The 26,125-nt window shown below is 38.7% G+C and overlaps 4 protein-coding genes across 4 annotated transcripts; all 4 read right to left on the bottom strand.

The window, feature by feature from the left end:
• Nucleotides 1-357: 357 nt before the first annotated feature.
• Nucleotides 358-3,520, bottom strand: LOC121762718 (catalase isozyme 1-like). Its single transcript, XM_042158682.1, has 8 exons — nt 3,439-3,520; nt 3,068-3,164; nt 2,394-2,671; nt 1,439-2,215; nt 1,146-1,235; nt 860-927; nt 672-765; nt 358-580 (listed from the first exon to the last, which is right to left on the bottom strand). Exons 1-8 carry the CDS (start codon nt 3,451-3,453, stop codon nt 521-523), a joined length of 1,479 nt encoding a protein of 492 aa, XP_042014616.1. The 5' UTR covers nt 3,454-3,520; the 3' UTR covers nt 358-520.
• Nucleotides 3,521-5,758: 2,238 nt separating this feature from the next.
• Nucleotides 5,759-9,161, bottom strand: LOC121762275 (probable serine/threonine-protein kinase PBL21). The gene is made up of 6 exons (XM_042158096.1): nt 8,399-9,161; nt 8,254-8,289; nt 7,918-8,105; nt 7,450-7,639; nt 6,465-6,850; nt 5,759-6,306 (listed from the first exon to the last, which is right to left on the bottom strand). The coding sequence occupies exons 1-6, from the start codon at nt 8,478-8,480 to the stop codon at nt 6,013-6,015; spliced, it is 1,176 nt and encodes a 391-aa protein (XP_042014030.1). The 5' UTR covers nt 8,481-9,161; the 3' UTR covers nt 5,759-6,012.
• A 4,092-nt stretch (nt 9,162-13,253) lies between these two features.
• LOC121761015 lies at nt 13,254-17,416 on the bottom strand. The gene is made up of 9 exons (XM_042156599.1): nt 16,938-17,416; nt 16,118-16,157; nt 15,964-16,042; nt 15,788-15,833; nt 15,599-15,697; nt 14,834-14,902; nt 14,403-14,751; nt 14,155-14,309; nt 13,254-13,984 (listed from the first exon to the last, which is right to left on the bottom strand). Exons 1-9 carry the CDS (start codon nt 17,382-17,384, stop codon nt 13,310-13,312), a joined length of 1,959 nt encoding a protein of 652 aa, XP_042012533.1. The 5' UTR covers nt 17,385-17,416; the 3' UTR covers nt 13,254-13,309.
• A 6,475-nt stretch (nt 17,417-23,891) lies between these two features.
• LOC121760213 (HMG1/2-like protein) lies at nt 23,892-25,671 on the bottom strand. Its single transcript, XM_042155859.1, has 7 exons — nt 25,515-25,671; nt 24,805-24,897; nt 24,634-24,691; nt 24,521-24,565; nt 24,353-24,433; nt 24,195-24,278; nt 23,892-24,099 (listed from the first exon to the last, which is right to left on the bottom strand). The coding sequence occupies exons 1-7, from the start codon at nt 25,667-25,669 to the stop codon at nt 24,073-24,075; spliced, it is 543 nt and encodes a 180-aa protein (XP_042011793.1). The 5' UTR covers nt 25,670-25,671; the 3' UTR covers nt 23,892-24,072.
• Nucleotides 25,672-26,125: the final 454 nt, after the last annotated feature.

Here is a 26,125-nt window from a genome sequence, read left to right as displayed (position 1 = left end):
AAATGCATTCAATCACAAGCACAACCATTTTAGTTAAGAAAGATATGAATTGATGAGATTTGTGCAAATTAAATGAAGTCGGAAAGCCTAACCTGTCACCCAAGTAGAGAGTGTAGCTATGACATCTCATCTCACAACGAGAATTGCAGTCAACTCATTCAATTGTAGCTGTCGTGACCATTGAGGGCTCAGACATCCAATTGAGTTGTTGTAATTTGTAGCAATGTCGTAAATGTACCAAACAGAAAATATGAATTGATTAACTTAGGAGCTGGGAAGTATGCAATTTAAATATAACCATCTGTCTCTCTAAGAATGGGATAAGTAGAATGTTCCATCGCATAAATAAGACAGCAGTAACAATTATGAATATCTCACATTTATTAAGATCACAGTATTTCATGGTTGGTTTATGACACACACACACACACACAGAGTTTTGATTCACTACGTAACAGAACAAACTAAGCCATGGCAACCAATTCCTCCTCAAATAATTCAAGATCCCTTCTCTTCGCCTTCACATCATCGGCCTCACGTTGAGACGAGAGGCGAGCTTCTGGCCGAGAGACTTGTCAGCCTGCAGTCGAGATGGACAGCGGTGAGTTTCTGCTCAATGTTTAGCACAAGGGTAAAAAGAGGATGAGAGGGTTGGTGGTGCAAAGGCATACCTGGCTCCAGTAAGAAACCCAGATGCTTCGGATTTCGTGGGTGAGACGGGGGTCGGACAACGCCTCAATCCATCTTTTGATGAATCTCTCTTGTCTGAAGGAGAAATGATAAAAATGATGAAATGAGTTCACGTGTACTTATTATACATGCTATCGAGTTTAAAAGAGGGCCGGAAGTGATATACTACCTTTCTGGTGTGAAGGAGCGGTATCTCTCACCGGGTTGCTTGAAGTTGTTCTCCTTCTCAATGCTGACCTGTATCGATCAATGAAAAGTTAATATAAGATCACAACGAAATAGTTTGTGAGTCGGCGAAAGAAACACTTCTAAATGAATACTGGCGCCTCAGAGAGACTACAAAGCACAGTGACTCGGTGAATCTCTGCTAGTTTTTAGGGAAACCAGAATCCAAAGTCTCAAAGATTATAATAAGTCAAGACAAAGAGGATTAATGCCAAGCAGCCGATGCATACCTTGTCACGTTTTCCTGTCAACACCACAGAAGGGATGGGGTACGTCTCAGCATGACGGGTTGGATCATACCTGGACGGGAAATAGTTCACCTGGAAAGAGCAGAACCATCTAATTAAAGCATAAGTAGGAATGCAGAAGAATTCAAATTACAAGTAATATGTAACATGCAAAGAATGCAGAAGACTTAAAGGAAACCAGAAGCCTACAACCTCTTCAAATATGTGATTGGAGACATTGTAGAATCATTTAATATTAAAATGTTAAATGAGAGATGCTTATATGCATATAATACCTCCTCGTCCCTATGCATGAAGTTCATGAAACCTTCATGGTGGTTGTTGTGATGGGCAGTCTTGGGAGCATTAGCCGGGAGCATCAGATAGTTTGGTCCAAGACGGTGCCTCTGAGTATCAGAATAAGAAAAGATACGGGTTTGGAGCAGCTTGTCATCAGAATAGTAAACCCCAGGGACAACCAGAGAAGGGCAGAACGCAAGTTGTTCATTCTCAGCAAAGAAGTTGTCAATGTTCCTATTCAGCACCAAACGACCAACGGGTTGCAGGGGAATGATGTCCTCAGGCCAAGTCTTTGTTACATCAACTGGGTCAAAATCAAATCTATCTTCGATATCAGGATCAATAGTCTGAATAAAAAGTTTCCACTCAGGGTAATTGCCAGCTGCAATCGAGTCATAAAGATCCTGGGTGGCATGGCTGTGATTGGTACCTCCAACCTTAACAGCCTCGTCCTCCAACAGAGACTTCACTCCACAAGTAGGTTTCCAATGGAACTTCACATAATTTACTTTCCCAGCCTTGTTGATCAGAGTATAGGTATTTACACCCGAGCCTTCCATATGCCTGTAATCTTGTGGAATACCAATATCGTCAAAGAGGAACGTGAACATGTGCAAACTCTCAGGATGGTGAGAAAAGAAGTCCAACACTCTCCAGTTCTCCTGAATGTGGGACTTTGGGTTGGGTTTCAACGCATGAACCATATCAGGGAATTTCATTCCATCCCGAATAAAGAAGACGGGAAAGTTGTTTCCCACCATATCAAAGTTTCCCTGAACAAATGAAGAAGAAAAACAGACAAAATTAGTCATGTAACTGAGCCATAAAGTAACAAATCTTTTGCTTCTTTCTTCTGGAACTAAGAAAGCCACTATGCAGATACAACTCATTTGTATGAATGATGAACCTTCCAATACGATAAGAAACTGAGAGCCATGAGAACAACTTTACCTCTCTTGTGTAGAACTTCACGGCAAATCCTCTGGGGTCCCTAAGAGTTTCAGGGCTACCACGCTCATGGATAACAGTGGAGAAACGGACAATAACAGGTGTTTGAACACCTGGAGCTCTAAGGAAATCAGCACAAGTAAGGTGCGTGATATCATGAGTGACCTCAAAGAAGCCCTTGGCACTGGCACCTCTAGCATGGACAACACGTTCTGGAATCCTCTCACGATCAAAGTTAGCAAGTTTCTCCACCAAATGATAATCCTCAAGAAGGATTGGACCTGTCACAGAGACAATACTCATCAGTACCCTTACAACACAAGTGACACATTCAACTCAAGCCCGGTAAAATACAGGTGTACAGATTTCACTTCGAAACTTAATCCTTACAACTACAGAAAGTGTAGAGCAAAACACCATACCTGAGAGAATTAAGTAACAGTATCAGAGATTAACATTCAATATCCCTCCCACAATTATTCAAAAATAAAATAAAATAATACACACACACTGTCACAGGTTTTTACTCAATCCAAAATCAACAAACATAAACAACAAAACAGCAACACATCGATTAAAAATCTTCACTATCTACTTACAAAACGTGCAGAATTCAGAGGATTCATGCATCTCACTTCCACTAAAAATAGGTGAAAAAATACAAGTAGAAAATATACCTCTACTTCCAACAGTCAAAGAGTTGTTGTTGTTCCAAACTGGAGCTCCAGAATTCGTGGTCATAAACGGTGAATTGAAAGCACTCGACGGACGGTACTGCACTCATCATCACCATATAGTCAAACATCAACAGAGCTAAAACTCAAGCATTTCAATCCATTTTTTTCTCAAAAAACGCATCTACAATCCAAACGAAAACGAACTTGATTCACATTAGAGATTCAGTAAACTAAGTCATCTAGATTTGATAAATCCTACTAACCACCTAACCTCGAAATCATCATTACATATAATCGACGCATAAATTCAATCAAACAACGCGAGGATTACTAGACTACGACCTAATCAACCAAAATTCACAAATTCGTACCTTGTTAGGATCCATTTCGAGAGAGAAAAAGAAGAGCTTTTTTCGAATATCGAAGTTTAGCGGTTTTTAAGTAGGAATAGAGATGATTTATAGTTATATAGGTAGGGACCTCATTTTCATTATATTTTTTATTATTATTTTAATATTGCTTGTGTATTTTACGTGGCTCGCGTTTCCATTTTCTATAATTCAAAAATATTATCCTTTCAAAATGGAGTATATAATTTTAATGAGTTTATTTATATTGTATGCGTATTTTATTCTTTGGGATAATCTTTTATTGATTTGCATTGACCATAGTTAGTCACTTTTAATTCCAATTATACCGTCGCTTTAGTGTCATTTCGTTATGATTCATCATAAAATACTTATCCATTTAAGATTTAATTATAAGATTATTTTATCATTAAATATAATTTATAATTCATTATCATAAGATATAATCATTCAAATCTAACTATCCTTTACATTTAATGGATAGAGTTTATTTATTTCTTAATTGATAATGTAGCCAACTCCATTCCACGCACATTCTTTTCTTTTTCCTTTTTTTTAGATTCAATTTTTAAATTATCACTATTTAGAATGTGTATCATCATTTAACGCGATTGTTATCGTCATAATTTAAGCTTAACTAATTGTCGTATAGTTATATAAATAAAATGCTCGCGAAATGCAATTCTAATTTCTTTTTTAATTGCAGAATGTAGGCTAATGAGGTTATTTTATGTGGCATGGAATTTTACATAAAATACGATTAAAAAAATACAGAAATTTTTTATTAAAGGAGTATAAAAAATTGCTGTATTTATTGAGGAGGAGCTGAGGCAAAGTAGCTGTTTCTTATCCGAAGTTTATGTGGAGTGGAGGTAACATATCCACCGTTACGATCTCGCCATGTGGTGTCAGCCTAGAAGTGTGTGCTCTAGATGAAAAGCCTCCATTGATGGGCTGAAAAGCCTGTTTTGTTTGGGCTCTCAATGGGCTATATTTTACCTTCACTCATCATCATTTGTTTTGTAATTCCAAATTTTCACTCGTTTACTACCTTTAAAACGTGACAATAAATTCATCACTTTTAAATTTATGGTAAATTTAACATTCTATATTAATTCTTACTTAGTCGAATATACAAAAACTCACACAATAGTACTGTGATTTTATATTTTATGCTCATTTTTTAATGTTGGATTATTGTATTTTAAACATGGATAATAGCCACTTAAATCATAAATTTTAGTCAAATTCTAATTAAATTCACAGAGTTTGAAAATGAAATATATTAAATCACAAAATTTAGAAAAAAAAATTAATTATCTCATTTGAATACAAACGACATCTTTCAGTGATGATGTTTTTTTATTAAAATAAGTATATTTATTTTCTTTCTTTTATTCTTATTTTAATTAATTAATATTGTTTTGAGCATCACTAAAAACATGTTTTATACATAAACGAGACAATTGAGAAAAATTGAAAATTTGTAATTTTAAATTCAGTTTTCAAATTTTATAAAATTCTCTATAATTTGGCCAAATTTTGTGATTTAATTTGCTATTTAATCCTGTAGATACTGTCTACATATCCACCTCTTTTCTTTTCTTTTCTTTTCTTTTCTTTTTTTTTTCTTGTAGTTATTTATACCTACAATCAATCTCATTTAATACTTTTTTTCTCTTTTCTTGGAGTTATTTATACCTACAACCAATCTCATTTATTACCTTGGGACCGATTTGCCTAAGATATTCATAGTGTGAAAGCAAAATATTCCTTTCTGAAAAAGAATATTGATTGGTTTTTCAGAATTTTTTAAGAGTTGGTTGTCAAATTGTACACATAGCAATATAAATAACCACATGAAAATTGTATGTTTTCTCCCTCAAAAAAACGATGAAAATTGGATGTTTCCACACTATCCAAAATTATTTTGGCAATTTCTTCTCCTACCGACCACGAATTTGATATTCTTTCTCTTCCAAGATTTCATTTATTTTTCTCCAAAATCTTGAAAAAAATAAAGAATAAATATTTGAATTTACTAATTATCATATACAATCTCAATAATTAATACATAGCCCTCTTGAAACCAAATCGACTCTTTTTATAAAACCAATCCGATAGAGTGGAGCAATGGGCCCGGCCCAAAAAAATATTGGGCCAATTCATGAAACTGGAATGGGCTGACCAGCTGATCCCGACATTGTCGTAAGCTATAAAAATATGGCCCGACCCAACAGACAAACGATCCAGGTTGAGCCATATTCGACAATTTTAACCACAAACACGAAAACATGATACGGTAGAAATTCTGAATAGTATGTACTCAAGAAAACCACAAATTCATGGCAAGAGAAACTCAAGAAATCCCCAAAAAAATACACTCAAGAAATCCCCAAAAAAATACTTAAAACGAAAAAATTGTGTTAGCAACAACATGAACAATTATTTACAGTGAAATAACACTATGAAAAGATGATCAAACCCCTATATGTATTTAGCTGCCAAAGGAGGCAACATCAAGAGCACCTCTGAGCATGTTTTTTTCGTCGCCGGCCCAGAGACGAGGCCGGAACTTCAAATCGATGGATCTTCGAGATCTTGCCTTCTCGAATCAGCCTTATCTACCTGCGATGGCGATGATGAGGTCCGGCTGTGGGACTGACCTCTCCGAGAATCGTCCGCTTGCGAGGCTAGGAACTCGAGTGCCAACACGATGTCCCCGATCAACGGGCGGAAGCTGGCTTGCTCTTGAAGGCACATTGCCGTGATCGCAACGGCGTGGTGGAGGCTCCGGATAGAGAATCGCCCTTCAAGTAGAGGATCCACCATTTGTATGTATTTCCTCCGGTCCTTCAAATAAGGCCGACACTGCAAAGGAAACGAAACGATTTAGGGCTAAAATAGGTTAGCCAACCGGACAATCTCGACCTCATTTGATCGTCTAATCCTTCAACCTAATCTTGTGTGACGACACAGAGCAGGCAGTCTTACGTCGTGAATTAGGGATTAGAGAAAGAAGAACTCACCCACATAACAAGATTCTGCTCTCCCGGGATTTTGGTGCAGTCGATGGCCTTGCGTCCGGTGATGAGCTCCAACATAACCACGCCGAAGCTGTAGATGTCGGATTTTAGGGTGAGCTTTCCGCTCATGGCATATTCCGGGGCACAATATCCGTAGGTCCCCATCACTCGTGTCGAGACATGAGTGTTGTCGCCAACCGGCCCTAGCTTGGCAAGCCCAAAATCGGACAGCTTGGCATTGAAATCTTTGTCCAACAGTATGTTTGAAGATTTCAGGTCGCGGTAGATAACAGGCGGATTCGCTTTGCAGTGAAGATACTCGAGGCCACAAGCAGCGCCAACCGCAATCTTCAACCTCGTGCTCCAACTCAGCGGCGTCTGAGTAGGCTCTGCATTTTAAAACAAGAAATAAGAACTCACACCATTCGTCACAGATGCTTAAACAGAAACGAAAGCTTATGTGAGACGTCTTTCGCATCAAGATTCCGTTTATACTTGAGTTCATTTTCCCCTCTACACGAAAAACTAAAACCAGAAGATAGCAACACATATCATCATTGTATACCTAATTAGTAGCTCAATACGTTTATTTCTCAACGTACGTCTAAGAAATGGGAAATAGACCAGTCGATAGAGAAAACGCAGAAAAGAAAAATCATAAGTTGCTAAGAAGTGCTTAGTGAAGTTAGTTAGATTACAGCTCATTTCATACTCATTTTTCAACATACGTCTAGGAAACCGACATGGACTGGTCGGTAAAAAACAAATCGCGTCAAAGGAGCTTCAAGACAAAAAAACTGAAGTCGACTAAAAAGTGCTTAGTGAAGTTAGTTGAATCATATCACCCTTTTCTTTTATGTGTCACAATCAATCTGTTTTCAACAATTAAGACTAATTATGTGAGAGAGGTCCAAACTGCAACTTTTGAAAAAAAATAAAAGTACTCTCGAATTCAACTAAGAAATCCAACTGGATAAGAAAAATGTACCAAACAGATGATTCTCCAAGCTGCCCATTTGCATAAACTCGTAAACAAGGAGCCTCTGGTCGCCATCAGTGCAGTAACCGATCAAGTTCACGAGGTTCGGGTGGTGCAACAGGCTCAGCATCAGAACCTCCACGATGAATTCTTGATTCCCTTGCAGCCCTTCAAGATTAAGCTGCTTCACAGCAACAACCTGCTCGTTGGAAGCCAGAGTGAGATCAAGAAATGATGTACATTAAAGCACAAATTGCATCAATCGTCTAACTAAAACACCAAATTCTATTCTTCTTCGTTCAAGAAACACCAAACACCAAAGATAGCCACCGTATGATCAAGAAACACTATAAATTAAGCATAACGTGCATCTATCATCTAACTAAAGCACCAAATTTGATTCTTCTTCGTTCAAACTATGTACACAAACTTGTAAAATTCAATATCACAAAAAACAACAAAAGATAGCATTTTTACCAAGCCAGATTCGAGACGGCCTTTGTAAACGCTCCCAAAACCTCCCTCGCCTATCAGATTAGCCTCCCTAAAGTTCTGAGTGGCCAGAGCAAGGTCTTTGAAGGTGAAGCTACGAGCAGCATTGCCCTTCGAGGGGTTGTTTCCGTCCTGGCCCTTTGCCCTCGTGGCACCTCCCTTCTTCACACTCACTTCAAGAATCGAACAACAACAGAAACAGTAAGACAATGCATCAATCAATCAAGATCCAGCACCTCCCTAAACAAAGAAACAACCCAAAACTACAAAAAAAAATGGCCAAGTTTCAAAATTTCAAAAGCTATATGCTCATATTCTTACCACTACCATTCACATTCGCCTTCCTCTTCCCACCAACTGCAAATTTTCAAGAAACCAAATAAGCACATTACAATCAAAACACATTTATCACACAAACAACAATGAAACCAAAAATTCAAATTGAAGAATACACGAATGCACGAACCCGATGAATTAGTGTCAATATCTCCTCCATTATAGTCCCTCATATCCTTACTGGGATGACTTATGCAAGAAAAGCAACCCATTGTTTTTCTTCTTCTCTAAAGCTTAAAAACCCCAAATTCCTGTTTTTCCTCTATCAAATCCCTTTTTCCCAAAAAAATGATTCCATAAACAGAATCCCAATTGAATTCACCTAATACATACCAAATCAATCCCTCATTTCCATTATAGACGCTATCACACTGTCATATAGCAAACAAAATAAAAAAACAGAATACAATTACTAAGATTGAGAGAGAGATTGCAAGAGAGAGGGAGGGAGCATGTCACATTCCCTCCTACAATCCAACCACTCAAATCCCCAGAAACAAAGCATCACAAGCTCAAATCTCTCTAAACAGATCTATGTCAAACTTCAATAACAATTCAAAATTCCACACACACAAACACACATATCTTAATCAGTGTGTGAAAAAGACTGAATTTTTACAAAAATGTTAGCAGAGCCCACTTTACACTAAGCACATTGAAATAAAACCCAGAAAATTCAAGTTAGCTTCTTTCCCCCCTCTCAACGCTACAGCCCCTTTTCCTAGCGCCGCCTTCAACGGTTAATTTCCTCCTCTTTCTCTTCCCCTCTTTCTCTTCTAGCTCTAAAAAAAATCAAATCTTTTTCTTTCCCATGAACTGTTTAGTAGTGTGTGTAGACTGGGCCTTTTGGGGAAAGCAGAGCAATAAAAGCACTCAGATGAGTGTTTTGAGGTCACTCTCATACACAGCTAGCATTTAAACGTTTGGGTATGGGGCAGCTGAAATGACCAAAATGCCCCTGGTTGTTCAACGATTCTACAAGTTGCGCACGATGTGCGTGCCCACGGTGTCGATAACCTCAAATGATATGTGAACTAATCGAGGTAGATCCGTGTAATATGATTTTACGTAGGGTTCATACTCAAAAGGAAGTGTGTAATCCAATTCTAGTTTCGATTTTATAGAGGTTAGGATATTTATTGTTGGCATTTAAAATGATTGTAGTCTCATTGATGCTTGGTCGGTATATAGTTGACTAATATAGTTTAGTCAATGTAGATCCGTGTAATATGACTTTTGTTGACTGTCGATGCATAAAGATATTGTATGATTTGATTCTTGTCCGTTCAATCTTATCGAATCGTATGTTAAGTGCCGGAAGGCCCTTAGTGTGTGGATTTGTACAATACTAAGAATTTCACTAAGGATTAATACTTGAAGGATGTGTGGTGTTTAATTCTTGTTAGTCTAATCTCAGGTATAGTAGATTAGTAGTAATACTAGTTGTTATTGGCAGGTAAAATGACTAGAATGCCCTGAATTTTGGTACAAATCTTGATTAACGATGGGCCATTTTGGTAATTACATTTGGATGGAATTTTGACAGTCTGTGAGACAAAAAGTGGGGCTAGATTTGGATTGGTTGGGAAAAGGGTATTCACAATTACACTGTTGCATGACAATATTTTTCTTTTGGGGGGCTATCTATCATTAGATTAGATTTAGAGACCAATTTTTATTTTCAAATTGTTAGTATAGATTTGATTTGGGGTTCATTCTATACTATTTTATTTTTGGGGTGGGTCCTAAATTGTTGACAATGAGAATGTAAAAACAAAGAAATCATGACATGAGTATGCTTTTTAGACGGTTTAGTCGGTAAAATAACATACTACCAAATTTCGTTATTATATACTATTAGGGGGTGTTCGGTTTGTAAGATTGTATCCGATATTAAATTTGTAGTGTGTTTGGTTCATGAGATTCAACTCCACGACTCAATCCTAGATGGATAATCATGGGATAATCAGTCATTTCTAATCCTCTATGACTAAAATAATCTCACAACTCAATCCTAGATTGAATCTTGGTATTATTTTATCTTAGAAACCGAACACCACCTGAGAGAGTATTTACAGAAATAGTGATTGTGAGAAGATTAAAAGAAAGAACCAAATGAGAGATTGAGCAGACTACACAAAAATACCCACTTCTCATATATATCTACGTTACTAGTAATTTATAAAGTTAAAATTCGATAAGTGTGAGTGTAAACACATGTATTTTCATTACCAATTTACGTCATTGACCATCAACAGTAAGAAAGAAACCTACTAACCTAGACCAAATTAAATAAACTTAAATAATTACGTAATTGCTCTGATTAATTTCAGTAGATAACAAAATAGAACATGGTGGACTGGATTCATAGCATGTAAATTAAGCAATCATAATTCGTTGTCTTTATTTTAAAGAAAGGGAAACGATGAGATTTAATTTCTATACTCATTCATGTACACAAGATGAATATATCCAGTAAAATATTTCAGAAGTAATATCTGAGTCACATGAACTGTTCCAAAAAACTAAATGTAAAGCATATTCAAATAAATATTAATTGTCATTTTGAATTCCAAAGTCACGAGTGAAATTAATTAAACTGGCCAAAATGGGTCCAAATTAAAAGATGATAGTGACATCATATTTGTAGCTCACTAAATCGAGAAAAAATAACCAAAAAAATGTTTAAGCTATTATAGGACTGAGAAAATGAATACATCTAACTATTTAATATTATTATATTATTTAAACCTTTTCCAAGGATAGTGATGGACCCAGCAATTGGCTCTGAAAATTAGATAAACTATTTCCATTGGTTGGATATTTTCCATACAAAAGAAAATTCCACATATCTATTGGTTCAACTTTAGTTGAAAATAGTACCCCATAAGTGGACAAAATAGATTGGTAGTTTCACAAATTCTCAAATTATTGGGGGTGCAAGTATATGTCTAATTTGGTACTTTCATAACACTTTTCTTTGATTATCAATGCATTTAAAGTAATCGAATTGTTGTTTAAAATAAATCATTTATAAACTCAATGAGTTCTTTTATTGACATTTAATTTCGATTGTATAATGCCATTATTTTGCAATGAAATAGTCACCTAGGCTACTTCTTAAATTATAGGGTTTGGATTATTTATACACCTCACTAAAAATAAATTACTGAAATAATTTAATCAAAATTCATGAATCTCCAACATTTTTATTAATCCACAATGACTCGTCGAGCCAAAAACTAATTGTATAGTGACGTTAGAATATGTTTCACCAAAAATAATCTCTATCTATGTCGTTATTAAACGATAGAGATACCGAATAGTTCAACTATAAAAATAAGAAAAGTACTTTTCACACCCATATAATTTTTGTTTTGTAAAAGTAAGATTTAATTAATACCAAAATGAGTTTGGTATATTTCAGTATTCAGTTGATTTCATATTAAAAGTATGTAAGATATGATTGATCATAGGGATAGGGAGGGGTCACATTCTCCATGATCAAAAAAATTTGGACCACCATTAATCATTGAGTGCCATGTTTAGTTTCTCAGACAGCCCATTTGACATTACATGTGAACAAATGAGATAAGATTCTTTATAAACAAATAAAAACAAAATCTAGTTTAAATAGTACTCCCCACTCTTTAAAAGGTATTGGAGCATCTTTTTCTATTTTCTTGTATCATCTAAAATAGTTCTATAAGAAAACTTCAACATAGTGATTCACTAGGATTATTTGACTAGAGGCTGCAATTGTATCTGACTTTTCCGTCACAATTTCGCTAACTAGATGAGCTTATTTTGTGATTAATTTATCTATTCTTGTTTTTCAAACTATATTAGTTGGAGTTTGCCCATTATTGTGTTTGTGTGTATATTTTGAGTCTTGAAAAACTAACAAATTCTCATATATATATATTAACGCAAAATCCACAGTTTCATTGAAATAAAATATACATTTAATTTTACTCATCATAACTGAATATAATCATACTAATTTTACTTATTCCATAATTTACATTCTTTTTATATATAGAAAAACATACTTGAAAGCAAAATAAGAAAATTTAAATGGCATTTAATTACATGGTACGATGTTAATAAGTAAAGATTCAATCCTAACCCTAAAAAAATGAGCAAAATCAATCATAAATTTACTACCTATGAGTAATTGAATCTATATTCTTTCTTCAATATTTTGACATTGCATTGATTCTTGTTTACTAGAGTATTATTAATATTTTGGAGAGTTATATTTGTACATGTTGCATTCGAAATCTTTGATTGAAGCACAAACTACGGAGGAATAACCTCCACCCCCATCGGTTAAAAGAATGAAATAATGTTTCTTGGATACGAAAAATCACAGAACATTTTAACAAATAAAAAACAACTGCAACGAATGTATTTTTTGAGTTGTCAAATTACGAAAAATACTTAAAATAATGAATATGTTGTGTGGTGATACATCAATATAAATCTCTTAAAATATTTATTAATATTATAATCTGTACTATTTAAAATACAACGATACATATCTCTTCTGATATTGAATATATTGCCTAGCAGATTTTGCAAAAAAAAAACGCAAATATGCCTTGATTAGGATTTTACGATTGGGAATCATGAGAAATTTAAGAGATTCTATAACTACTACAAATAACTAAAGACTTTATTATCCTTTCATTAATTTAATAATTTTATGTAATTACACATGGCATTAGTTTGTGCCACCAGAATCGCTAATCTAATAGTAGTACTAAAGACTTGTTATTATAAAATATATAATTATCATTTGATTACATCCCACATAGATTTATTTATAATCTAAATTAATCAAAAATATGGTTATCATTTGATTTTAAGCTGATAAATATATTTTCCTTCTGCCCTATTACCAGACCTTTAAATTACACTAATAACCCTGTAGTTTCAATTAGGAAATACAAAAAACATTTACAAACTGTCTCCTATTCCAATAGTCATAAAATTAGCTTCTTCATTCCTTCCAAAAAATGGCAAAAGAATTTAGTGTTTAGAGCTGCAATGCTAAATCTGGCTGCTGCTGAGGTGAGCCTATCTGCAAGCTGAAACTCGGCGAGCCGGCCAGGACCCTCATGTTGAGGTCGGGCGGAGCTGCAAGGCTCCGGCCGTCCTGAGCTGGCACGGCCGGCCAAGAGGACCTGCCAAACGTCCACATTTCACCTTCGGCCGGCATCTCCTGCAGCATGGGGTTTATGGCCTGAGGAGGGAATTGAAACCCTTCCATTGCCGGCACGGACAGCCTCGACGTCTGTGCATCATATCCAGGCATTCCACCAAACCCATTTCTCTGAATATGAGTCTGATGATACATATGGTTCTGCTGGACTGGTGGAAATGGCGTTTTCCATGGAGATGTGTTGCCTTGTAAGCCTCGTTCGTTCTGGCTGTTGAGCCTCCTGACGGCCTCGACCATCTCTTCAGAAAGGCCGTGTGGTTCAGAAGGGCTTAGGTCAGGAGCTCTGAAGTCAGTAGCAGGGGTGTTTGGGAAAGGCGGTGGCTGTGAGGTAGTGGCTCCGTTTTCAGCTACCCAACCAGGACCGTATACTGTCCCGGGAGGCAAGACATACTCTATCTTCTTCGATGCAACTTTCCAAGCAACAGGGCCAAGATTTGCAGCGAATCTGGCCAGGCTTCTAGCGTATGCAAACGACTCCTGCAGGCCCACCTGCATGTTCAAACGAGCATTTAAACAGATTCGTACAATAAGTATGTAACCTGTGGATTAGGCTTATTCCACAAAACTAAGCAATTGATACCAGTAGTAAGCAAGAATTAACATTTGCAACGGATCCCGGAGTGAACGTATGAATACACAGAGTTCTGCAGCATACGTACCATCATGAGTTGCTTCATATCTCCCCCGGAATTAGCAAAAGCAGAAGGATTGTTAGCCGGAGACAGGGGATGGAATTCCCTATATGTATCACGCCTATTCTCATCAATGGTAAACTGTTTCTTGCCGTATTTCATGTCAGCCCTTAAAATGGATGCTGCAAATCAGAAAAAAGGTAATATAACATTATTAACCAATCGGCAAAAGAATTGACTGAATGCAGAATATGATTGGTGAATAATATAAATACCTGGAAATTCATTATTCCAGTCTCCCGAAAACTCAGGGTAGTGTTCACCATTTCTTGGCCGGTATGATGACACGTATGGGTCATTGGGCCGGTATCTATACAATGCAGGTCCCTTTCTCAGATTGTAAGAGTTAGATCCCGTTGCCTTGTCTTCCACGTTATTAAGAGCTGCACCTGATGATGGGTCAGCTCCAACACGATCCAGTGGGGATGTTTCGAGAGATTTCTTCTGGTTCTTGTTACCCGGGGGCCTGCCTCTACGAACAACCTTAGGCTGTGGTTGACCATTGTCGCCTTCATGTCTCAGATTCTCAAAATCTCGCTTTGCAATTTCTTGTATCGATCGTGCCTAAAATAGCCCCTTGAATCATATAGAGGCAGAATGATGGATGCCAAAAACGAATAAACAGAATGAGGAAGACAGTGGAAACCTGTCGATAGTAGACCGTATCAGGAGCATTATACAGCATAGCATTCGAGCATATCAAAAACACATCAGCCTGGAATTACAATAAAGGGAGCATCAGTAATTAGTTCGGAAAACATAGGTTTATGAAGTCTGGCAAAATTTAACTAACAAAAGAAAATCCAGTGGTACATTTGAAACCAAGCTACGGTGATAAATACAACCAAACATAGAAGAAATAGAAAAGTTCATATATATGAGCTCTCCAGTGATTTAACAACAAACAAGTAGATAGACATAATCTCCCTAAAGAATCAGGTTCAAGAACCAAACAATGCTGTATTATTCAGCGGATATCACTTGCATGCTCTAATTTCAACCATATTCTAGTAGACGAGCTAGAATGTATCGAGGAGAGTGGTCAGTAGCAGCTAAACCAGTCCCATCGACACCAATGCTTCTTCAGACAAAGACTGTTCCAATGTCAATTTGGGCATGTAATTTATTTCCCATTCAGAAAAACAAAAGGTCGTTCACCACAGAAGATTAATGAGGCTCACCATTTTAAAAGTAAACAAGATTCAAAACTATAAAAATATTCTAAAGATAATAACCGTAACAACTCAATCTATATGGCTGCTGGAATATCAAGAAAAGGAGTTCCCTCCAACAACGAGAGCTCATGCTGTAGGTAAAATACAATGGCAAAATCCAATTAGCCAAGTGCTTTATTTTCAGAGCATATACAAATATTTTATATGAAACAAGCAACTTCGAACTCAGAATCAACCTCGAGTTCTTCCAATTTCTTATAAGCCCCACGATTAAGTTTCTTCCTGACTGTCCCGAAATCCATCGGTTGGTCAATATACTCGAAGTAATCAGGCAGCTGCAATGAAATTTAACTTCACATGAGCTACTAACAACGTAAAAATCTCATCATCATCACTAAAGATCTATCTGTGAAACATATCATCACCTCATTGACATCCACAGGCTCAGAAAATACCCCATAAGTATCCTTCCTACACAAGTTCAAGAAAGCAGCAAAGGTAAACTGTAAGAAACCGAAACATCTCAGACAGTCCACAAATAGATATTTTGGAAAAATCCAAGAAACACAAAAGAGGAAACAGAAAAGAAAAAAACACATACTTTTGAAGCCTGTCAAGAATGAAAACCAACAACTTTTTGTCTGGCAAAGGTTGAGTGGGACCAGACTCCAATGGAGACCCTGTCCACAAAAAAATTACTTACAATAATTTTCAATTATTCAAAGTTCAAGAAAATTAAGGGATGTGATTAGGACCATGTTGCTGAGTGTCTGTCGCTTTCACATCTTTTTTCTCCTGCAGATAATAATAGAATCAATAACTGCACTAAAATAATCATCTCAAAATTCAATGAAATCATCAAGAATGAAAGGAACAGTGGAAATGAACGGCAAATCAGAAATAAATGAACAGCAGCAAGCATCAAGTACAAAATGAGAGAAAAAAAAACTGTAACAACTAACAACAGAACAATAATCAGTCAACTGACATTAAAGACAAACTTGAAACCCTTTCCAAGACACAAATGGCCTTTTTAGATAACACACAAACATACATACACACATTGAAACATATTGTATGCATATCTCTACATACAAAGAATCCAGTAAATATAAAGCAAAAGAGATTAGCAACACTAAATACATAGAAAGAAAAATGTATCCAGCTATGTAGATGAAGGCAGTAAATGGAAACGAGTAGAAAATAAATTCGCACACATAAAAGAAATAAATATCCTATTCTGTATATTCAAAACGTAGATATAGATTTTGACTCAGTCAAATCACAGCTCACCAATCACCCCCTCTCTCTCAGATCTTCAGAAGTCAGAGGAATGAAAATTAAAGGTAAAATCTTTTTTTCCGCGCGAAATCCCAAAAACCCCATTCAAATATCCCACACAGAAACCCCCAGCATTCAAAATCCGGAATTCCATTCCCAAAATAGAAATTCCGTTTACGAAAAAACTGCCAAAACCTCGAAAATTCAATAATTTTCAGAGGGAAAAACTCTCACCCAGTTCCCCGATTCCCAAATTCTCAAAATTGGGGGCAATTAAGGCAGAATTCACCCCACCTGAGTTGAAACCGCGCCTTCAGATCCGTGATCGACGTCATTGATCTTCCGCTTCTTTGCGTCGCGATCCTCGAAGGCGGAGCCAGAATCCGGTTCGGAATCGGAGGCCGGCTCGGGTTCCGGCTCCAACGCCGAATGCGCGAAATCCCTCTCCTGATTCTGATTGATTTTGGGGGTCTCCTTTTCGTCGGATTGGGGGAGGCGGACGACGAGCTTGACCTTCTTCTCCTTGCGCTCATCGTCATCGTCGTCGTCTTGGGCGTGGGCGTCGCGATCTCGCAGCGAAATATTATAGAATTTAGGGTTCCGGCGGTGAGATCGGCTGTAGGTGATTGGGGGCGAGTCGAGAATGATGGGATTGCGAGGGGCAATTAGGGGAATTTGGGCCTTGGGCGGTCGCCCCTTCTTCTTCTTCCTCTTCATTTCTGCAATTGCTACCTTACCCATTTGCTTTGGACTTTGGAGGGGACCCTTTTTTAAATTTTTTATTTTTTTTTATATTTTGCTTTTCAGTTCGGACTCCTTTTTGTATTTTACTGTATTTTTGGTTGTGTTTGGGCGTCACGTGAGAGGTGCGTTGCAGCACGTGTGGGGGTGAAAGTGATGAATGGGTTATGGGCATAATGTGCGACGCCGTTTTGATGATTCTAGTGGAGTGGGTCAGCCTCGTAGCGGAGTATGAAATCGAATCGATCCACGAGCACAACGACGCTTTGGAAATCCGTACAATATATATTTAGGCTCAATCCAACGTGTATTGTGAAAAGGATTAGAAATCTTTTTTTGTCTATATATTTTGTTCTAAATTGTTCTCCATTGATGGGGTGCGTACTAAACAAGCCCAACAGCAATGACGGCCCATCAGCCCAAAGCCCAAGGAAGAGTATGAGTTCGGCATTACCAAAGAGTTCGGCCTCAGCCTACAGCTCGGTAAAAGCCAACCTATCAAGCTCTGCTCTCAGATCGGCAACCAAAGCAGGAGTATGAGTTCGGCATTACCAAAGAGTTCGGCCTCAGCCTACAGCTCGGTAAAAGCCAACCTATCAAGCTCTGCTCTCAGATCGGCAACCAAAGCAGGAGTATGAGTTCGGCATTACCAAAGAGTTCGGCCTCAGCCTACAGCTCGGTAAAAGCCATCCAATCAAGCTCTGCTCTCAGGTCGGCATCAAGCTCTACTCTCAGATCGGCAACCAAAGCAGTTCGGTCTCAGTATTCGACCGAACAAGGAGTTAGTGGACCCATGCAGGATGTCCAACACACCCACTACCACGTGGTGTCAACTCAGGCCACGATCGTAGGCCATGACCTACGCTACATCCACGATCTTAGGCCATGACCTACACGACATCCACGACTTAGGGTGGTGATGCAAGCCACGATCTTAGTTCAAGATATAAATAGAACTTAGATCAGATAGAAGAAGGTTAAGCTCTCTAGAGATAAAAGACCATATAGCAAATAGCAAGTTTGTATTTGTAAGCTGTAGAAAACAGATCAAGCAATACAACTCTGCCCCCTTTTCTTCCCGTGGACGTAGATTTACCTCAGTAAATCGAACCACGTAATTTCTTTGTGTCATAATCTTCATTCTCTACCAGCATTTACTAACGTCAGAAATTCGCGGATCCATCACTGGCGCCGTCTGTGGGAATCAGAGAACAAAATTTGTGATAAAGCGAATTTTTGATCCATTTTTTCCACCCAAAAAATGCATACCAGATCGCAGAGTACCCGTATTCCTGCCCGTGAGAACCAGGAGGAAGCCAATCCATCCCATAGGTCTGGAAAACAGCCTAGGGATAAATCCACCACCAGTTCTCATGGCGAAGGAACAGGCCGCTCCAAAAATCGTCCCACTGAGTCTTCCCAGCAGCCTGATTTGAATGAGGCTGTCAAGCTGTTCTTGGCTGAGAAGCAGGATGAGTTCTTAGCCTTCCTGCAAAAGAGCCAAGAGCCGAAGACGAAAACGGAGGATTCTCCTTCCTCATCCAGACATGAAAGTCACTACCGCAGTAGTGCCGTGTCCTCCAGGAAGAAGAATCCTCAACCCCGACACATTCCTGTTCTTCCTCGGTACCGGAATCACAGGAGAACTCAATCTCCTCCATACCGACGAGATATCGGATTCGCCGTCTACGGAGCACTGAAGACTCCGTTCTCGGACGACATCACCCGAACTCCCCTACCACAGAACTACCGAACTCCGTCGATGACTTACGACGGGCTCGTGGACCCTCACGATTTCTTGGGGCGCTATCAGTATAACATGGCGAACCAGGGTCTCAACGAGGTCCACATGTGCAAGCTGTTTCCCGAGCTGCTCATCGGGAACGCGAGAAGGTGGTTCGATAGCCTCCCCCAGGGCAGCATCAGATCTTACCGAGATCTAATGGATGCCTTCCACAGGAGGTTCTTTCAGAAAGCGGAAGCCCGAATCACTTCGGCTCAGCTGCTTTCCATTCGTCAAGGTCGCGACGAAAAAATCAGCGACTTTATGACAAGATTCCACAAGGAATGCCTGCAAGTAGACGATCTCAACGATCTGCTTGTCATCTCGGCATTCCAAAATGGAATCCTGCCCGGAGCTCTCTACAGGAAGCTCGTTGAGTGCGGTCCGCAGACAGCTCAGGAAATGTGGGACATTGCGGACCAGTACTCCCGGGCCGATGAGGCAGACCGTCGCAAACGGTCGTTAGACAGCTCATCGTCCCGAGGAGACAGGAGGAAGCCCGATCAAAGCGATCAGGGACATCCTCGCCGAACTCCTTTTGGCGATCAGGGACATCCTCGCCGAACTCCTTTTGAAAGGATTCAAAGGACTCCGGTGCAAGACAGATTGGGACCCCGTCTCAATCCCGAGAAGCCGCCCGCTCAGTTCGTACCGCTGAACAAGCCGAGAGCGGAAATTTTCGAACTACACTCTGACCTGTTCGAAAAGCCAAAGCGGATGACGAAATCTGCCGCGCGCCGACCCCAGGATAACTACTGCTCCTACCATCAAGACCACGGTCACGATACCGAGGAGTGCAGAAACTTGGCTGCAGGTATCGATGTTCTTGTGAGGGCAGGGACATTGAAAAAATACCAAAGCAAGCAGTCAAAGAAGAATAAGAAGCAGAGAGGTGCGAACTGCGCTCCTCAGGATCCGAAAAGGCAGCCGGATCCCGAAGACGATGACGAGCCGCAATATGATGGAGTAATCCTGACTATTGACGCTCTCCCTGCCGGGAAGACCAAGTCGTCCCTGAAGTCAGAGCGCAGGGGCTCCAATCGAGAGGAGCCAACGCATAAAAGGCTGAAGCAGGACGAAGTGATTACGTTCTCGGATGCTGATCCCGTCCCGGCCATCTCTCCTCACCAAGACGCCATTGTCATCCAAGCCGGAGTGGCAAACAAACTGATCCACAGGGTGTTTGTGGATACAGGAGCGTCAGTCAGCATTCTTTTTAAAGAGTGCTTCGACAAACTAGAAGTGGACCCAACTCGGCTCAGCCCGGCTCCGCTTCCCCTGAAGAGCTTCGCCCAGGAGGACACCCGCCCTGAAGGTATTATCAGCCTTCCGATCACGGTGGGGAAAGCGCCTACTAGCTCCAGTACGATGATTGAGTTTTTCGTGGTGAAAGCTCGGTCCCCGTACAACGTCATCCTGGGAAGAGACTGGCTCAACACAGTTCGGGCCGTTTGCTCCACCTATCACCTCACCATCAAGATCCCTACTAAAGGAGGGATAGCGGTCATCCGAGGTGACCAAAAGAGAGCAAAGGAATGTCTGCAAATTGCGCTTAGAAGTGCCGAGCAGTCAGATCGGCACCACCAAGCATAGCAATCACAGCAGCCGGAGTCAGAGGCGATGACCGAAGTCATACCGGAGCCGAACTCGATGACAGTTCAGCTGTACGAAGACGATCCATCCAGAACGGTTAAGATCGGCTTCGCGGGAACGCCTCTACTTCGGGAAAAAACCATCCAGCTCCTCAAGGAGTACAAAGACGTCTTTGCATGGTCTCCGTTGGACATGACCGGAGTGCCCCCCGAGGTAATCACTCATCGTTTAAATATTGATCCTTCGGTCCGGCCGATAAAACAGAAGCAAAGACTCTTTGCGGCAGAACGAAGTCAAGTCATCCATGACGAAGTCCGTCAATTATTGAAGGCGGATGTGTTATTCGAAGTGAAGTATCCTTCGTGGGTGGCCAATCCTGTCATGATCAAGAAAAAGGAAGGAGGATGGCGGATGTGCATAGATTTCACCGATCTAAATAAGCACTGTCCCAAAGATTGCTATCCCCTTCCGAACATAGATAAAAAAGTAGAAGCTCTGATAGGCTTTGAAATTTTTTGTTTTCTTGATCTATACAAAGGATACCATCAGGTTTTAATGGATGAGATTGACGCTTCAAAAACGGCCTTCATTACTGATTTCGGCATTTTCGCTTATAAAAAGATGCCATTCGGTTTAAAGAATGCCGGAGCCACTTATCAAAGGATGGTAGACAAGCTTTTTCGGCACCTGATTGGAAAGGAGGTCGAAGTATATGTTGACGATATAGTCGTCAAAAGCAAAAGCACTTCGGAGTACGAGCACAACCTCAAGTCCACTCTCAACGTGCTCAAGAAAGCCAACCTCAAACTTAATCCCCAAAAGTGTACCTTTTTGGTAGATTCGGGAAAGTTTCTGGGTTGTTGGGTTTCAAAGGACGGACTCAAGGCAAACCCCTCAAAAGTTCAAGTCGTTCAGAACATGGCAATGCCGAAGTCCATACATGACGTGCAAAGGCTAACCGGATGTCTAGCCGCACTGAATCGATTCTTTTCCCAAGCAGCCGAAAAGCAACTGCCGTTCTTCAAGGTGTTGAAAAAGGCACCAAAGTTCGAGTGGGGAGCCGAGCAGAAAAGGGCCTTTGACGAGCTCAAAAGTTATCTAGCCGAGCTTCCTATTCTCTCTGCTCCAACCGAAGCCGAAGTAATATTCTTATACTTAGCGGCATCGGATCAAACCATCAGCGCGGTGCTCGTACGAGAAGAAGGCCTAAAGCAGCTTCCCATCTATTTTACAAGCCGAGCATTAAGAGGTCCAGAAACCAGGTATCAACCACTGGAAAAGATTGCTCTGGCATTAGTAAATGCAGCAAGGAGACTGCGGCCATACTTCTATGCTCACAAGGTATGCGTCTTAACTGATCTGCCACTTCGGCAAGTGTTGACCAAACCAGAAGCATCAGGCAGAATCGCCAAGTGGGCTATAGAGTTGGGAGAGCACACAATTGAATATCTACCTCGGAAAGCCATCAAGGGACAAGCCTTGGCGGATTTTCTTGCAGAAGCGAAGTTCGATCAAGCAATTCCCGTTATTGCCGAACAGAAGAATTCTGCCAATGCCGAACTAGCACAGCCCTTGGAATCCGAAGTAGAGCCGCCGGACTGCTGGAGCGGATTCGTAGATGGAGCTTCAAACAAGATGGGAAGTGGAGCTGGTATTTTACTTGTCGCTCCCGACGGACACGAGGTAACCTACTCACTTCGTTTCCTATTCCCCACTACTAATAATGAAGCCGAGTACGAAGCCCTCCTGGCCGGACTCCAGTTAGCGCAAAGTCTGCTCGTCAAATCTCTCAAAGTCCATTGTGATTCACAAGTCATAGTAAATCACATGTTGGGTACAAGTGAAGCTCGTGACGAGAGAATGAAGAAGTATTTGGACAAAGCGCAAAGCATCAGCCGAAGTTTCTCCTATTTTCGGATAATCCGCATTATATTCATATAATGAAGAAACAAACATTAAACCCTTTTTATATCACTACAAAATGCGGTAAAAGGAGTAGGTTATATTAATTTATAATAAATTCATAGCAAAGTATGGTAAGTTTCGTTGTTATTGCAATACTAACAAATCTCAATTATATATATGTGTGTATTCAATTAATTGGAAATACTCAAATAGACACATCCCTTCACGAAAAGCAGCCAAGAACACCGTCTCGCATTCAATTAAATAAATATGAATTAAAAATTTAAAACATTATCATTTTTTTGGTGTCTATATATACCCACATAATAATCCCCTTGTCACCAAATATCCTCACATCAAATTTATTTCATAGAGGTTGAAATTTACACACAATTCAAATATGGTGAAGATTGGGAAGATGGCTGCCGTGCTTGTGGTGGCTTTGGCTTTGATGGCAACGGCGGTGGTGGCGATCGAGAAACACGGGAACGTGTATTGCATGGACGATTGCTACAACGAGTGCATGCAAATAAAGATCTTCAACGAGGCAGAATGCAATAAAGAGTGCTCACTTGCTTGCGCTAAATATGTTGTGAAAAAAGGCGTTGAGAGAAGATGAGGACTACAATAAATTCTTCCCTTATTGGATTTAAATCATTCTTATGTTAAATATTGTTTCTTTATTATCTCCATTATAGTATACAATATGTCTTTACTTTTTTGTCACGATTGTGTTGTAGTACTTTGTACAAGATTGGTGTTCCTATAAATATTTCCATCCTTTTTTAGAAAATATTATTTTCGTTATTTGCAAATGGTTAATTAAACGAATCGTGATAAGTAAATAGTGGTTTGCCGAATCCATTGCACAATATAAGATCCAATTATTGTTGGAAGTTGTAATTTTACTTGGCCAAATAAATAAGTTTCAATATTAGTTTTTTGGGGAAATATTTTTCTGCCTCCAATTCCACAAATATGTTTCATTATAATTTTTTAAAACTTAAATTGGAAGCTACATGTGTTTAAATTTAAATCATTGATTAAAAAATGGAAGTGATTTCTTTATTAATAGTAGATTTCTTTGAAATTAATAATTCTAATTAACACCAAACATGTTACCAGCTAAGGCAATATTCAGTCATATTAAATCAATCAAAGCCAAAACTTTGTTTCTATGAAGAAAAGCATCATCTTCAAGTAAATGTAGGGATAGAAGAGCAAAATAAAAAAAGATCACAAAAAGCTCCAAATAAGTGCTTGAAATGGGTTTTACAGCAAATACAAAATATTGCATCAGTGCTTAACTAAAAGATTTTGTCCTAATTGTGTTGTGGAGACGTGGAAGGAGAATTTTCATATACAATAAATGACTGTAAGCAAAGCATCCTCATCTTCAAAATTTACTCAGTCATCATCTTCTTCTTCTTCCTCCTATATAAATTCACAAAAAAGATAAGTTTCTTGTAACCAAAGTTTGCCCAAAAATTGTGAGCAAGAGATGAATGAATATATCGAGCTTCACTTACGCTAACCTCCCCACTCCCCTCCTCGTCTTCGTCATCATTCACCTCAGATTGAGACTTGTCCGACTCCTCATCTTCCTCACCAGCCTATGACCAACAAAAGCCACTCAGCACTCGAAAATAATCACAAAAACATTTAACCGATGATGGTATGAGTTTACCAGTTTCTTGTTGTATGCCCTCATTTGACGTTCGTATTCCTCCTTTCGCTGCTCTGCAACTGCAACGAAGGGGGCCTTGTCCTGTTTTTCGTTGTGCAAACAGAAAAGGGATTTGATTGATATGCAATAAGCAAAAGCTCATTCATCAATCAAGAGTAAAAATGTTACCTCTTTACTCATAGATTTCCACTCATCACCACCAGCTTTACCAACCTGTTACATCCCAATTCGGCTCTATCAGATTCTACATTATGATCGGATCGAGAAAAAGAGACACTTACAGCAGCAACAGATTTGTTGTTGGGGTGTTTTTCCTTGTACTCCTTTCTAAAGCCCTCCCTGCAATCACAAACACAGAATTATCAGAAATGTCGTTTCGATTCAATAACAAATGGCAACACTTTGGGTAGCTTCTGAAAAACGAAGAAAGATTGAGCACGAAATCAGCATACATGAAAACAAAGAAGGCACTCGCAGCCCTCTTCGGCTTGTTGGGGTCCTTCGCAGCTTGCTTCTCCTTCTTCGTCTGCTTTTTCACAGAAAGCCTAGCAAAATCATCAAAAGGACCTCAATCTAAAGCAGGGGAGCTCAAGAATCGAAGAATAAAACAACTAGAATCATAAATCACATCCACAGAAATCTAAAAACATGAAATTCTAAAGGCTTAATGACTTATCTACCAAGCAAAATCATCAAAAGGACCTCAATCTAAAGCAGGGGAACTCAAGAATCGAAGAATAAAACAACTAGAATCATAAATCACATCCACAGAAATCTAAAAAACATGAAATTCTAAAGGCTTAATGACTTATCTACCAAGCAGGACAATCAAACCTTCAAATAACATGAAATTTACATTAAAAATATGCAATAACTTTAATTATATTTTAACAGAACCAGATTAATGCAAGCAAACAACACAATAAGACCTTGAGCTAAATTCATCAAATTTTGTTTTTTACAATTAAAATTCTGGAAAATAATTCTCGAAAAGTAGTCACATAAACGATGATCAACTAATAAAATTAATCGCGGCAAGAATAGCTCCATTCACAGAATCGCAGTCATCAAAATTATTAAAAACAGTAAAAAAAATAAAATTGTGAAGTGCAATCAAACAAAATAATTGAACTACAAAAGCAAAATTAAGATCGTTAATAACCTGCTATCCGGCTTTCTGGAAACGGCATTAGATTTTCCTGCCTTCATCTGAAATCTGAGATGAAAAACAGCAGAAATCGATGAATAGGGTTTGGCGAGGAGAATGAGATGCAGAAGATGTTGAGTGAGGTTATTAAATGAGTGATTATTATTCATTAATGTGTGATTATTAATTAAATACGGCAGTACAGTATAAAGCAAAATACTAAAATTAAAAATTATAATTCTCGCGGGTGATTTGGCGGGATATAATAATTAAATGCATATATTTTTATGAAATAAATTTGACTTTTTTAGAAATGTGAAGATTTAAATAGCCTAATAATTCTAACAATTAGTCAACCGATGATAGCTTGATAGTGCTTAATACGATCAAAATTTTAACCTTTAAAATGTGATTAATGGATTACCGCGCGAAACAAAATGGCTGTGTTTAATACGATCAAAATTTGTTAAATAAGAATATGAATTCAAGAAATTTTAATTTTTCATAATTTGTACTTATATAGAATGTCCTTTGATAGTGCTCAAAATAACATTGTTTAGTTGAAATATAAAAAAAAGTAAAAAATATTGCACACCTTATTTCATTAACATTTTGAACTTCACATC

The sequence above is a fragment of the Salvia splendens genome, chromosome 13 (genome assembly GCF_004379255.2).
Source record: "Salvia splendens isolate huo1 chromosome 13, SspV2, whole genome shotgun sequence".
Lineage (NCBI taxonomy): Eukaryota > Viridiplantae > Streptophyta > Magnoliopsida > Lamiales > Lamiaceae > Salvia > Salvia splendens.
The sequence above is the reverse complement of the archived record's forward strand: the minus strand, read 5'-3'. Positions and strand labels throughout refer to the sequence as shown.

Excerpts from the sequence above, each read along its gene's own strand:
- LOC121762718 (XM_042158682.1), bottom strand. Across the intron at positions 2,216-2,393 it reads TGAAGTTCTACACAAGAGAG|GGAAACTTTGATATGGTGGG; the intron begins GTAAAGTTGTTC and ends TCATTTGTTCAG. Across the intron at positions 766-859 it reads CGCTCCTTCACACCAGAAAG|ACAAGAGAGATTCATCAAAA; the intron begins GTAGTATATCAC and ends TTTCTCCTTCAG.
- LOC121762275 (XM_042158096.1), bottom strand. The coding sequence starts at position 8,480 with ATGGGTTGCTTTTCTTGCATAAGTCATCCCAGTAAGGATATGAGGGAC. Across the intron at positions 7,640-7,917 it reads GCCGTCTCGAATCTGGCTTG|GTTGTTGCTGTGAAGCAGCT; the intron begins GTAAAAATGCTA and ends TCCAACGAGCAG. Across the intron at positions 6,851-7,449 it reads CTTGGAGAATCATCTGTTTG|AGCCTACTCAGACGCCGCTG; the intron begins GTACATTTTTCT and ends TTTAAAATGCAG.
- LOC121761015 (XM_042156599.1), bottom strand. The coding sequence starts at position 17,384 with ATGGGTAAGGTAGCAATTGCAGAAATGAAGAGGAAGAAGAAGAAGGGG. Across the intron at positions 15,698-15,787 it reads AGCCTGTGGATGTCAATGAG|CTGCCTGATTACTTCGAGTA; the intron begins GTGATGATATGT and ends ATTTCATTGCAG. Across the intron at positions 14,752-14,833 it reads ATACGGTCTACTATCGACAG|GCACGATCGATACAAGAAAT; the intron begins GTTTCCACTGTC and ends GGGCTATTTTAG.
- LOC121760213 (XM_042155859.1), bottom strand. The coding sequence starts at position 25,669 with ATGAATAATAATCACTCATTTAATAACCTCACTCAACATCTTCTGCAT. Across the intron at positions 24,898-25,514 it reads TCCAGAAAGCCGGATAGCAG|GCTTTCTGTGAAAAAGCAGA; the intron begins GTTATTAACGAT and ends TGATTTTGCTAG. Across the intron at positions 24,279-24,352 it reads GGGCATACAACAAGAAACTG|GCTGGTGAGGAAGATGAGGA; the intron begins GTAAACTCATAC and ends TGTTGGTCATAG.